At 41.2% G+C, this 12,368-nt stretch overlaps 1 protein-coding gene across 1 annotated transcript; it reads left to right on the top strand.

Moving 5' to 3' along the window:
* The first annotated feature begins 393 nt into the window (after window positions 1–393).
* LOC101651363 (olfactory receptor 1F1-like) lies at window positions 394–1,332 on the top strand. The gene has a single exon (XM_004706197.3). The coding sequence runs from the start codon at window positions 394–396 to the stop codon at window positions 1,330–1,332; it is 939 nt and encodes a 312-aa protein (XP_004706254.3).
* The last annotated feature ends 11,036 nt before the right edge of the window (window positions 1,333–12,368 follow it).

Below are 12,368 nucleotides of genomic sequence, written 5' to 3'. Positions count from 1 at the left end.
TTAAATCTTGTAGATTTAGGGAGCAATAACAAGAGTACTAAATCTATGGTGTGTATATTGAGATAAACTCAATAATAATTAACTGATTCTTAATTTTTTATTAGCTACTAAGGAGTGAAGTAATGACTTTGAAATATTAAGAGACCTACACAATTATGGAGCTGGGCTAAGCATGTGCCGCATATGTTTTATCAAATTAAAAGAATGAATCAAGTGTGATGGGTTTCAACTTAGACTGGGAATAAGAGGTTGGTGGTGTAAGCACAGGGGACAGATACTAATGGAGAAGCTCTAATGCAGGAAACAAGACTGTGTCTAGAGCCTGACATGTACCATCTGAACCCTCAGTTCCTAGATCTCTGGTCAGTAGTTTCTGCATCTGGACCTTTACCTATGAGTGGAGAAAACCAGTCAAGTGTCTCTGAGTTCCTGCTCCTGGGGCTCTCTAGGCAGCCCCAGCAGCAGCAGATCATCTTCGTGCTCTTCCTGAGCATGTACCTGGCCTCAGTCCTGGGCAACCTGCTCATCATCCTGGCCATCAGCACAGACTCCCGCCTGCACAGCCCCATGTACTTCTTCCTCAGCAACCTGTCCTTCGTGGACCTCTGTTTCTCCTCTACCAATGTTCCCAAGATGCTGGTCAACTACATACTTGGGAGTCAGACCATCTCCTTCCTTGGATGTTTCACACAGCTCTATTTTTTCATTGTGTTTACTGGCATGGACAACTGCCTCCTGGCTGTGATGGCCTATGACCGCTTTGTTGCTGTGTGCCACCCCTTACACTACACAACAAAGATGACCCCTCAGCTCTGTGCCCTACTCATCAGTGGGGCTTGTGGCATTGCCAATGTAAATGCTCTGTTGCATACTCTGCTGATGGCTCGACTCTTATTCTGTGCAGACAACAGGATCCCCCACTTCTTCTGTGATGTGGCTGCACTCCTGAAACTCTCCTGCTCTGACACACACCTCAATGAGATGGTGATTCTTACTGAAGGGAGTCTGATAACTGTCATTCGATTTTTTTGCATTCTGGTTTCCTACATTTACATCACCTCTGCTGTCCTGAGAGTCCCATCCACAAAGGGAAAGTGGAAAGCCTTCTCCACCTGTGGCTCCCACCTGGCTGTGGTTTCCCTCTTCTATGGCACCATCATTGCTGTTTATCTCAACCCTTCATCCTCCCACTCAGCGGAGAAGGACATTGCAGCAACTGTGATGTACACGGTGGTGACCCCCATGCTGAACCCTTTCATCTACAGCCTGAGAAACAAGGACATGAAAGGGGCTCTGAGAAAAATGATTGGCAGGAAGAGAGATTCTACCTGATGAAAGAACCTTGAACTATCAGCCTATCAACAGGTATGGAAATCTTTGTCCACTCACTCTAAGGTAACAATTTATTTGTCCGTATCTGGTCAGAAACCCTGGTGGCAATGTGGGTTAAGTGTTGCTCTGTTAACCACAAGATCAGTGTGTCAAACCCATCATCCATTCTATGGGAGAAAGTCTGACTTTTCCCTTTAAGTTTTACAGTCTCAGAAGCCTGGGGCTGCTATGAAGAGAAATAGAACCCAGGGCAGTGGTTCTTGTTTTGGGTAAGGAAATTGGACCTGATATTCACACTAGACACCTATCAATGGACTGAGTTAACTCTCACTTGTCATCTGTAATATCTGTAATATTTCCTATAAAGGTTAGGCTTTTCATGTCCTTTTCATTCTGCAAAACTCTAGCTAACAAATACCTTTTCAAGTCTCTTTTGTAAATGCTTTCAGAATCTACAAACCAAAAGGATTTCAATAGAGTCGATTCCAACTGATAGAAACCCTACAGTTCAAGCAGAACTGCTATAAAGGGTTTCCAAGGCTCTAAAATTTCACTTAAGCAGGCCACCACATCTTTCTCCTTCAGATAAGCTGGTGAGCTTGAATTGACATGCTGCAGCTAGGAGCCTACTGCAAAACCCTGGTGCCACCAAAGCTTCTTGAATCTACAAGGAGGTACTCTCCCCAAAGTGGAATTTCCCCCCCCCAAATCTATGTATTTAAATTTTTTTCTAAACAACTTTATCACCTTCAAATACTCTGCATCACACTTAATACATTTGTGGAATCTGCTATTCCACTCTTGGAAACATTTTTCAGATTCATCTGTTTGGATGGCTGACAGCACCTCTCTCATTTGTTCCCTCACCTCTTCTACATGGTTCAAATCGCTGTCCTTAGTGGTTGGTGTAAGATATGAAAATAATAATAATTTATAATTTATCAAGATGAGCACAAGGGTGGGAGGCAGGGAGGAAGGGCAAAAAGAGAAGCTGATACAAAGGGTTCAAATAGAAAGTAAATGTTTAGAAAATAATGATGGCAACATATGTACAAATATGCTTGATACAATCGATGTATGGGTTGTTACAAGAGCTGTAATAAATTGTATGAGCCCCAATAAATTGATTTTTTTAAAAGAGCTGTAATAGCGCCCAATAAAATTATCTTAAACAAAAAGGAAAAGTATCCATTTATGAATTTGGATTAAGCTTGGCTGAGAGTGACAGCAAACCTTAAATAAAATGTCTTGAACAAGAAATAAACAAAACACTGTCCTTTCATGCCCTTCTACATTTGCAGAAACAAAAAGAAGTCATACAGAGTGAGGTCAGGTGAGTAAGGTGTGTGCAGCAAGAGAAGCATGCTGTTTTTTCCCAAAAACTGGCACACTGAGATGGCTATGTGAGCAGGTGCATTGTCGTGGTAGCAAAACCAGTCCCCTGCCTGCCACAAATCAGACCTTTTTGGTCACACACTGTTATGCAGTCTTTTCAGAACCTCTAAATAGAAAGCTTGATTAAGAGTCTGACCTGGTGGAACAAACTGCAAATGCACTCCCCCCCTCACATCTGAAAAACAGATGAGCATCGGGTTTGGGGGGACTGACTGACTCACTGCCATTGGGTCCATTCTGATTCATAGACCCTCTAGGACATACTAGAACTGCCCTTGGGGTTTCAGAGACCATAAAACGTTAAGAGAACTGAAAACTTCATCTTTTTCCAGTTAAGCTACTGGTGGGTTGAAGCTGCTGACCTTGAAGTTAGCAACCCAACCCATAAGCCACTAAGCCACCAGGGCCCCATCATCACCAGGTGTTCAGGAGCTTTACCATGAGGTGTGGTTTCTCCTTCAGAGTCCCTGGGTGTTACACAAGGGTGAGGCACTGGAGGATTAGCCAGATGGTGGATAGTCTGAACTTACCCTGATGCCTTTGGAGACTAAACCTGGCCACATGTTCCTAAAAGAACAAGCCTTGAAACCCCAATGAGTAATTCTACTCTATATCCATAGGGTAGCCATGAGCTACAATATACTCAATGTCAACTAAGAATAATAACAACAATTTCTGTTTTCTTTCAGGCAATAGGTCCACATTACTTTATTCATCAGCCCATGATGTCTTGTGTGCCACTGCTTCCTTGAAGAACCAAGTCAATGCCGCCTCCTCTGTGAAGCCTTTGCTAATTCCTCTCACTCAGACTCTCCCTCCTTCCTTCCCCTGAATCACTCCACTTTCAGTTATTAACTCCCGAGACTCTGTTGTCAGCCATTCCTGCTTCCTCTCCTTCCCCTAGAGACTACGAGATGGTTGGGACTCTGACAACGTTCACCTTATTTGATGTTATGCATTGATTGGCAACCCCCAGAAACATGTATTTTAATTATAAACACCTATACCCATGGGAATAGGAGTTTCCTGGTTGCATTAATGAGACCATATCCGTGTAGGGTGTATTTTACATCAATTACCTTTGAGATGTCAAAAAAGCAGCTTAGGCATCGACCCAGAGAGAAGCACAAATGGAGGGGAAGACTCAAGCCACTATGAAGATCACCAGGAAACCAAGGAAGAAAAGCTGACAGGAGATCAGGACTTGCTCCAAGAATGGACAGAGAGAAAGTCTTTCTTTAGAGCTGGTGCCTTGAATCCAGTTCTAACCTGATGAACAATGAGAGAGTACATTTCTGTTCTTTCAAGTCCCCCACTTAGGCTAGTTCTGCTGTAGCAGGACTAAGAAACTGAGACAGATGCCCTGTGCAAAGCTTGTCTCTTGACACAAAATGCATAAGCAACACGTGTTTATTGGACACGTGAGTAAATATCCAGTCTTGACTTTCCATTTCACCTCCTTAATTGGGCAAGAGGCTCCCAAAATTGCAGTGGGCAATGATAATAGTTACACACTGTAAAAGACTTTTTAGGAGTTTGGTGGCTTTGTGGTTACCCATTGGGCTGTTAACTGCAAGGTCAGTGGTTGGAAACCTCCAGGTGCTCCATGGAGAAAGATGAGTCTTTCTACTCCCATAAAGAGTTATGGTGTCAGAAACCCACGGGGACAGTTCAACTCTGTTCTATAAGGTTGCTATGAGTCAGCATCAACTTGTTGACATTTAGTTTGGTTTGAAAAGATATTTTCAATATGAAGAAGAAAATGAAAGTAAACTATCACACTACTGTTAATAAGAGGAAAATATGTTTTAACAAAAATTGACCTAAAACTACCTATATAATTTTGCGTCTTGATTTTTCTACTTGCCATTTCCCATGGCATTAAATAGCTTAGAGATGTATTTTTATGACTGCATGATATGAATGCATTACAATATGTTCACCTCTGGTGAAGTGAAATTGCTAAATATGACTCTTCCATCCATTTGTTTATAATCCCAACACATGATTAGATGAACCCATGCAAATAAGGTGAATTGGTCAGTTTGGGTCTAATAGGAGAATTGGTCAGTTTGGCTCTCCCTCTGTGTATAAGAAAGTCATTTCAGAAGAAGGAACAGAGGTGATCCTGGGACCAGCAAGAAAGAACAGCCACCAGTGGGGCAGATTGGAGATGCCTGTCTGAAGTGGGAAGACTCCAGAGGTGGCAGTGCTGAGACCAGAGATGATGAGACTTTGAGGCAGAGCAAACTGCATGCCTCCTGCCTCACAGAACAAGGCAGAGGCCAAGAGACCATGAGCCTGGGAGGCTGAGAGATATAGTTTAAGTTTATTGTGCCAACCTGGCCGATAAACACATGTGGGGTTAATTGAAGGGCAGAGAGATAAATGGCTTGGTGGGCCTCACCTTTCTAGTTCTCAGGTCTCTTGCTTTCTGATGGTCGGACCAGGGTGCAGCTGCCTTAGCCAGTTCCCTGCTTCAGCTGGCAAGGCTCACTTCCTGAAAGACATCCCTGAGGAGAAGCCACATGGACCTACCCTGATACAGCCCTGGGTGCTGGAGCAGCCATGTGGAGACAGACCTCTGCCAGTGCTGAGATGCTTACACGTTCACTGATTCAGCTTTCCTCCTGCAGTCAGCATCATGGTGTGTGTTTTGTGAGATGGAGGAGGACTTTGTGGATTGATGTCTGACATATGGGTTAATGGGTTAATGTTAGACTTCTGGGCTTGGGCAGCACTGGGTTGGGATGTTTTCTTAATGTGCACCAAACCTTTATATAAAACTCTCTCTTATACATGAGTTACTGTGGAATTGCTTCATTAAAGTACCCAGACTAACACACTGAGGACCAAAGAAATATGCAGCTGCTGACTGAATAAAAGTGCTACTGTGGACCATAGATTGTATACTTGATATTATTTTATGCTGACTGTGGTGACCTGTTGACTTCCTGAACATGGTGGTTGTTTTAGATGCCTCAAGTAAATCCAGACTCATAGTGACCCGTAAGGTGACCAGATTTAAAGTGAGTGGGACACCATTGACCTGGGGGGGGGGGTCCTTGATTAAAATTTTGGTCTATATGGACCAACTAGACCGTTCCCTAGCTTGTCATGCATTCTTTTCCAAAAATTGGGACTTTTTTAAACACCCAAAATCGGGATTGTCCCGCCAAAAGCAGGACAACTGGTCACCTTACTTATGTACAACTTCTCTAATAAACTCCCATAATTGTCAGTGTTGCTTATGAGTTTTGTGTGACCATTGCAACAAATTCTGGTACCCCTCAGAGACATACAGTGTCCTGGGAGGAATGGTTGGTGTCAGAATACGGTAAAAGAAGGATGGAGGCTGCTGAGAGATCTTGACATTCATACATTTCTGGTGGAACTATAGAATTGTATCACCACTATGGAAATCAGTATGGTGTTTCCTTAAGCAAATACAAACACAATGACTTATGATCCTACAATCTCTCTACTGGTATATACCCTAAAGAAATCAGAAATACAACACAAACAGACATATGCACTCCTGTTTATTGCAGCAATTTTCACAATAGCAAAAACATGGAAATAACCCAAAACTCTGATGATAGAGGAATGGATAAACCAACTCTGGTACATGCATACAGTGGAATATTATGCATCAATAAAAAACAATGCCAACTCTCTTACAAACCCCAAACATGGATGGAACTAGAGAACATTATGCATTACAAAGTCAGTCAATCTCATAAAGATAAATATTGAATCACTCCATTATTGTAAGGAAAAACAAAGAAAAAGAAAATGGTTTTTACACCAAAAGATAAGACTTTGGAGATGATGAGGTTTTATTTATTTCTGCTTTGATCATTGTTGTTCCTGTTCTTGTGGTGAACTTAAGCTTAGTTTGGTCTCCTCTTTTGAATACCTGGAGTTGTCAAATGAGGCTGGTAATTTGAGATCCTCCTGTTTTCATGTAGACATTTATTGCTATAAGTTTCTACCTCATAATACCTTTGCTGCATCCCCTACATATTGGTATATTTTGTTTGCATCTTCATTTAATGCTAATGCTGTCATCCTCATGGAAGCAGATTGCTAGGGTTTTTTCCTGAAGATGGGTTCAAATTGCTGACCTTTCAGTTCACAGCAAAACTCTTAACCACTGCACCAGCAGACCCCTTGAAACCTTTTTCTTTTCTTTTTTTCCTTCATATGTTTGAAATGAACTTGTATGTCACTAAACATTCGACGTCCATTTCAATTTTACTTTTCTTCCCCTGCTCCCTTTTTTTAGGCACTCAGACCAGTATTTAAATCTGAGGGGTAAGGAAGATGGAGGGATTTTTGAAAGCGGTGAGCCTTCACTCTCAGGTATTTATTTCTGTCGTTTTTTTAAGACATATTTTCTATATAGCTACACAGCTCATCTCAACAAATGAAATCAACAACACCATCCTGTCAAACTGCCCAGAAGGGTGGTCCTCTCTTTCGCCACCCCTCTCTCTCTCTATTTCCTATCCCTTCCCTCTCCCCTGCACTGCCCCCAGCCCTGGTGTCCACATAGTCTTCAAATCTTATCTTTTGGTGTAAAAACCGCTTTCATTTTCTTTGTTTTCCCCTATAATATTGGTGTCATTAAATATTGAGATTGACTTTGTTAAGCATAATATTCTCTAGTGTTGTCCATTTTGATTAACATAATTTAAAGAAAGGGAAATATTAAATCTACTTACTGTATAGGAATCATTCAGATATCCATATTATGATTTTAGTATAAATTTTATTAGTTACCTTCTAATTTCCTTTTCATTTCCTACAGAGTAAATATTAAAGAAAATAATTTGCTTATGATTTCAGATCATATCAAAGTTAAAGAGTAACCATGCAGAAATGTATTCGTTTTTTAATTTTTAAAAAAAATTTTAAAGCAACTCTGGATTTTTTAAAAATTTATTTTTAATCATTTTATTAGGGGCTCATACAACTCTTATCACAATCCATACATACATCAATTGTGTAAAGCGCATTTGTACATGCATTGCCCTCATCATTCTCAAAACATTTCCTCTCCACTTAAGACCCCAGCATTAGGTCCTCATTTTTCCCCTCCCTCCCCGCTCCCCTCTCCCTCATGAGCCCTTGATAATTTATAAATTGTTATTTTGTTATATCTTACCCTGTCCAACGTCTTCCTTCACCCACTTTTCGGTTGTCGGTCCCCCAGGGAGGAGGTCACATATAGTTCCTTGTAATAGGTTCCCTCTTTCCTACCCACTCTCCCTCTACCCTACCTGTATCGCCACTCACACCACTGGTCCTGTAGGGCTCATCTGCCCTGGATTCCCTGTATTTCCAGTTCCTATCTGTACCAGTGTACATCCTCTGGTCTAGCCAGACTTGCAAGGTAGAATTTGTGTCATGATAGTGGGAACTGGGAGGGAGCATTTAGGAACTAGAGGAAAGTTGTATTTTTCATCGTTGCTACATCACACCCTGACTGGCTCGTCTCCTCCCCGAGACCCCTCTGCAAGGGGATCTCCAGTGGCCTACTAATAGGCTTTGGGTCTCCACTCCGCACTACCCCCCCATCATTCACTATGGTAAGATTTTTTGTTCTGATGATGCCTTATACCTGATCCCTTCGACACCTCGTGATTGCATAGGCTGGTGTGCTTCTTCCATGTGGGCTTTGTTGCTTCTGAGCTTGATGGATGTTTGATTACCTTCAAGCCTTTAAGATCCCAGACGCTATACTTTTTGTAGCTGGGCACCATCAGCTTTCTTCACCACAATTGCTTATGCACCCATTTGTCTTCAGTGATCCGTTCGACACCTCGTGATCACACAGGCTGATATGTTGTTCCATGTGGGCTTTGTTGCTTCTGAGCTAGATGTCCGCTTGTTTACCTTCAAGCTAAACAGAAATTTATTCTTTTGAGTCCCAGGAGGAAGGAAGGCAAATAAATCCATTGTGCTGTCACTGGTCGACATGGTGACTGTGATAGTTAGGTTTTGCATTAACCTGGCTGGGCCTGGATTTGCACTCACAACCTAGTAAAGTTATGACCTAGTAAATCTCCATGATGTGACTTAACACAATATAATCAACTCTATAATAGGATCTGCTATAAGCAGCTGATCAGTAGTAAGTTTAGAGTGGAGTGCAAGGTCACAGTCCTGATGCAATTGAAAAGACATAGCAACAGGGGTGTGGCCTGCTTCCAGTAGAAGTGGGCATTGTGAAAAAAATCTGCTTCACTTTGATCTGCGTCTGGATCCAATGTCTGACTCCTATACTTCTAGGTCCTTGGACTTGAGCCAAGAGACTACCATATTGCCTGCTGATCCTAGCTATCATCAGTAGGCTGCTATCTGACCTGCCAACCTGGAATTCATTTGCTTCTATATTCACCAGTCTATTGCCTTCCTGCCAATCTTAGACTCATCAACTGCTGATAATACACAAGTCAGGAGTAGCTTCCATTTGAACATCTGACTCATAGACTTGGAACTTAGCCTGACTTAGGTTTGCCCACTTCTAAAATTGTGTGAACCATTTTCTTGATTTAAATTACATATATTTCACTGGCTTCCCTTCTTTGGAGAACCTAGGCTAAGACAGTGACTCTACGCCTTCAGAGTAGAAAACAACACGATAACGTCCCCAATCTAGTTAACAATATTCATGTTTAATAGTTACAATATTGGTGTGTAGAAACTACACCCTCAGTCCCACCATCTTAAACTGGTTGCAATACTTTTAACATTCCCTTCACAGACTTCTTTCCTCCCCCCACCCCACCCAATGTATAAATATCTGCTCCTTTCTGGTCTCAGGGAAGAGATGAGCCAGTCAGAGTGCAGGGTAGCAATGATGAAACCTACAACTTCCCTCTAGCTCTTAAATGCTTCCTCCGCCCCACTATCATGATCCCAATTCTACCTTACAAATCTGGCTAGACCAGAGGATGTACACTGGTACAGCTAGGAACTGGAAGCACAGGGAATCCAGGACAGATGATACCTTCAGGACCAGTGGTGAGAGTGGCAATACCGAGAGGGTGGAGGGAAAGTGGGGTAGAAAGGGGGAACCAATTACAAGGATCTACATATAACTTCCTCTCTGGGGGATGGATAAAGAAGAGTGGATGAAGGAAGAAGTCGGACAGTGTAAGGTACAACAGAATAATAATTTATAAATTATCAAGGGTTCATGAGAGCAGGGGAAGGGCAAATGGAGGGGGGAAATGAGGAGCTGATATCAGGAGCTCAAGTAGAAAGCAAATGTTTTGAGAATGATGATGGCAACAAAGGGACAAATGTGCTTGACACAATGGATGGATATATGGAGTGTGGCAAGAGTTGTATGAGACCTCAATAAAATGATTTTTTTAAAAGCAGTTAGAGGAAGCAATCCTTTTGTCTCCTTGTGTTATTGATCTAGCAATAAAATTGATTTCTTGCCAAAAGTTTGTGTGTGGCATATTTTAGCTTGACTTTGGTAGCAGGCAGCGAGCCAGCGTTTAAGGTGACAAACAGACCAGAACAAAAACCTCATTTCCAACTATCAATACCAACTGCTCTGAAAAGGAATACAGTAGACCAGTGGTTCTCAATCTTCCTAAAGCTGTGACCCTCATGCTGTGGTGACCCCCACAACCATAAAATTATTTTTGGTGCTACTTCACAACTGTAACTTTGCTACTGTTATGAATCAGGCGACCCTTATGAAAGTGTCGTTCAACCACCAAAGGGGTCGCAACCCACAGGTAGAGAACTGCTGCAATAGACCATCCTAGAGACAGTAGGGAAAAATATGGAACAGAACTCAAAATCATGAAAGAGAAAATACAATGGTCCAATAAAAACGGGTGGGATTTCAAGGACTGTAACCATTATCCTTCATGTCTGGAACTGAATCCTTTTCTGTGTTAGAAGAATCAATCATTTAAGATCAGAAGGGTAGCATATACCAAGGATAAGATTCAGAGGAATAAAGGAGGAAGAAGGGAAATAGGAAAGACAGGGAAGCAGTGGATATTCATAGAGCTGTTGATGGAATTGCAATAGATGAGCTGAAGCACAGGATGTATAAAGACTCCAATGTAAAACTGATCATTTGCTCTGTAAACATTCGGCAAATTAGCAAGAAAAAGTCTTTAAAACTCAACCAAACTAGCTAAGTTTTCAAGGAGCCATGGATGTGCTATGGGATAAGTATTGGGTTGATCATCTCAAGGTCAATAGTTCCAACCTACCAGCTGCTCTGCCATAGAAAGTTGAGTCTGTCTGCTCCCATAATCATTTAAAGCCTTCTATATAGGCAGAGTCCACTCAAAGGTAGTGATTTTTTCCCCTTTGGTTCATTGCATTAAAAATACCCTAGAACTCCCAAACCATAGCAAACTACAAATAGACAAGGAAGATGTGATCAATGTGTCCTTTGATCTCTTGACTGCTTCTTCCATGAGCATTGATTGCGGATCCAAGCAAGAGGAATTCTTGTCCACTTCAACCTTTTCTCCATTTATCATGATGTTACCTATTGATCCGGTTGTGAGAATTCTGGTCTTCTTTGCATTGAGTTGTAATCCATACTGAAGGCTGTCACCCCTGATCTTAATCACCAAGTGCTTCAAGTCCTCCTCAGTTTCAACAAGCAAGGTTGTGTCACCTGCATATCACAGGTTGTTAATAAAACTTCCTACAATCCTGATGCCACATTTTTCTTTATATAAATCATCTCTGATGATTTTCTCAGCATACAGATTAAATAAGTATGATGAGAGGATACATCCCTGCCGCACAACTTTCCTGATTTTAAACCATGCAGCTGTAGAATTTGTCCATTTCATCTAGGTAATCCAGTTTGTTGCCATTCAGTTGTTCATAAAATTCTATCATCACTCTGGTCAATGGTAGTATACACACATTAATTTATATTGTTATTTTCAATCTAGATAAAGATTTATCATTATTTTGATCATTCTAAAAGACCAAATTCTAAATGTTATTGATTATTTTAGGTTTATTTGTTTCTGCTCTGATTTTTGTTATTCCCTTTCTGATGGTAAACTTAAGCTTAATTTGGTCTCCACTTTGGAATCCCCGTAGTTGTTAAAGGGAGGCTGCTAATTTGAGGCCCTCCTATGTTTTATGTAGACATTTGTTGCTGTAAGTTCTATCTCAGTAATACCTTTGGTGAAACTCCTAAAAAATTGATATGTTATGTGTTTATTTTTCATTTAACACTAACACTGTAATCTTCATGGGAGCAGATTGCTAGGTTTTGTGCACCAAGGTGGCTTCAAACTGCCAACTTTTTGTTTAATAGCTAAGTCCATAACCACTGCACCAGTAGGGCTCCTTGAAATCTCTTTCATTCATTTTTTATGTTTGAAATTAACTTATGTGTCACTAAAGACTGCAAATCAATTTCAATTTTGCTCTTCCTCATTTCTTTAGTCACTCAGACTAATATTTAAATCTGAGGTGTAAGGAAACTGGAGGGTTTTTTTTTTAAGGCTGTGAGCCTTCATTTAAAAAATCTATTGAATTAATTTTTCAAGAAGCATATTCTATATAGCTGCACAGCCCATCTCAACAAATGAAGTCAACAACAGTACCCTGTTAACCTTGCCCGCAGT

The sequence above is a fragment of the Echinops telfairi genome, unplaced genomic scaffold (assembly GCF_000313985.2).
Source record: "Echinops telfairi isolate 266 unplaced genomic scaffold, ASM31398v2 ScPeMD7_5;HRSCAF=22, whole genome shotgun sequence".
In the NCBI taxonomy this organism is placed as follows: Eukaryota; Metazoa; Chordata; class Mammalia; order Afrosoricida; family Tenrecidae; genus Echinops; species Echinops telfairi.
The sequence above is the reverse complement of the archived record's forward strand: the minus strand, read 5'-3'. Positions and strand labels throughout refer to the sequence as shown.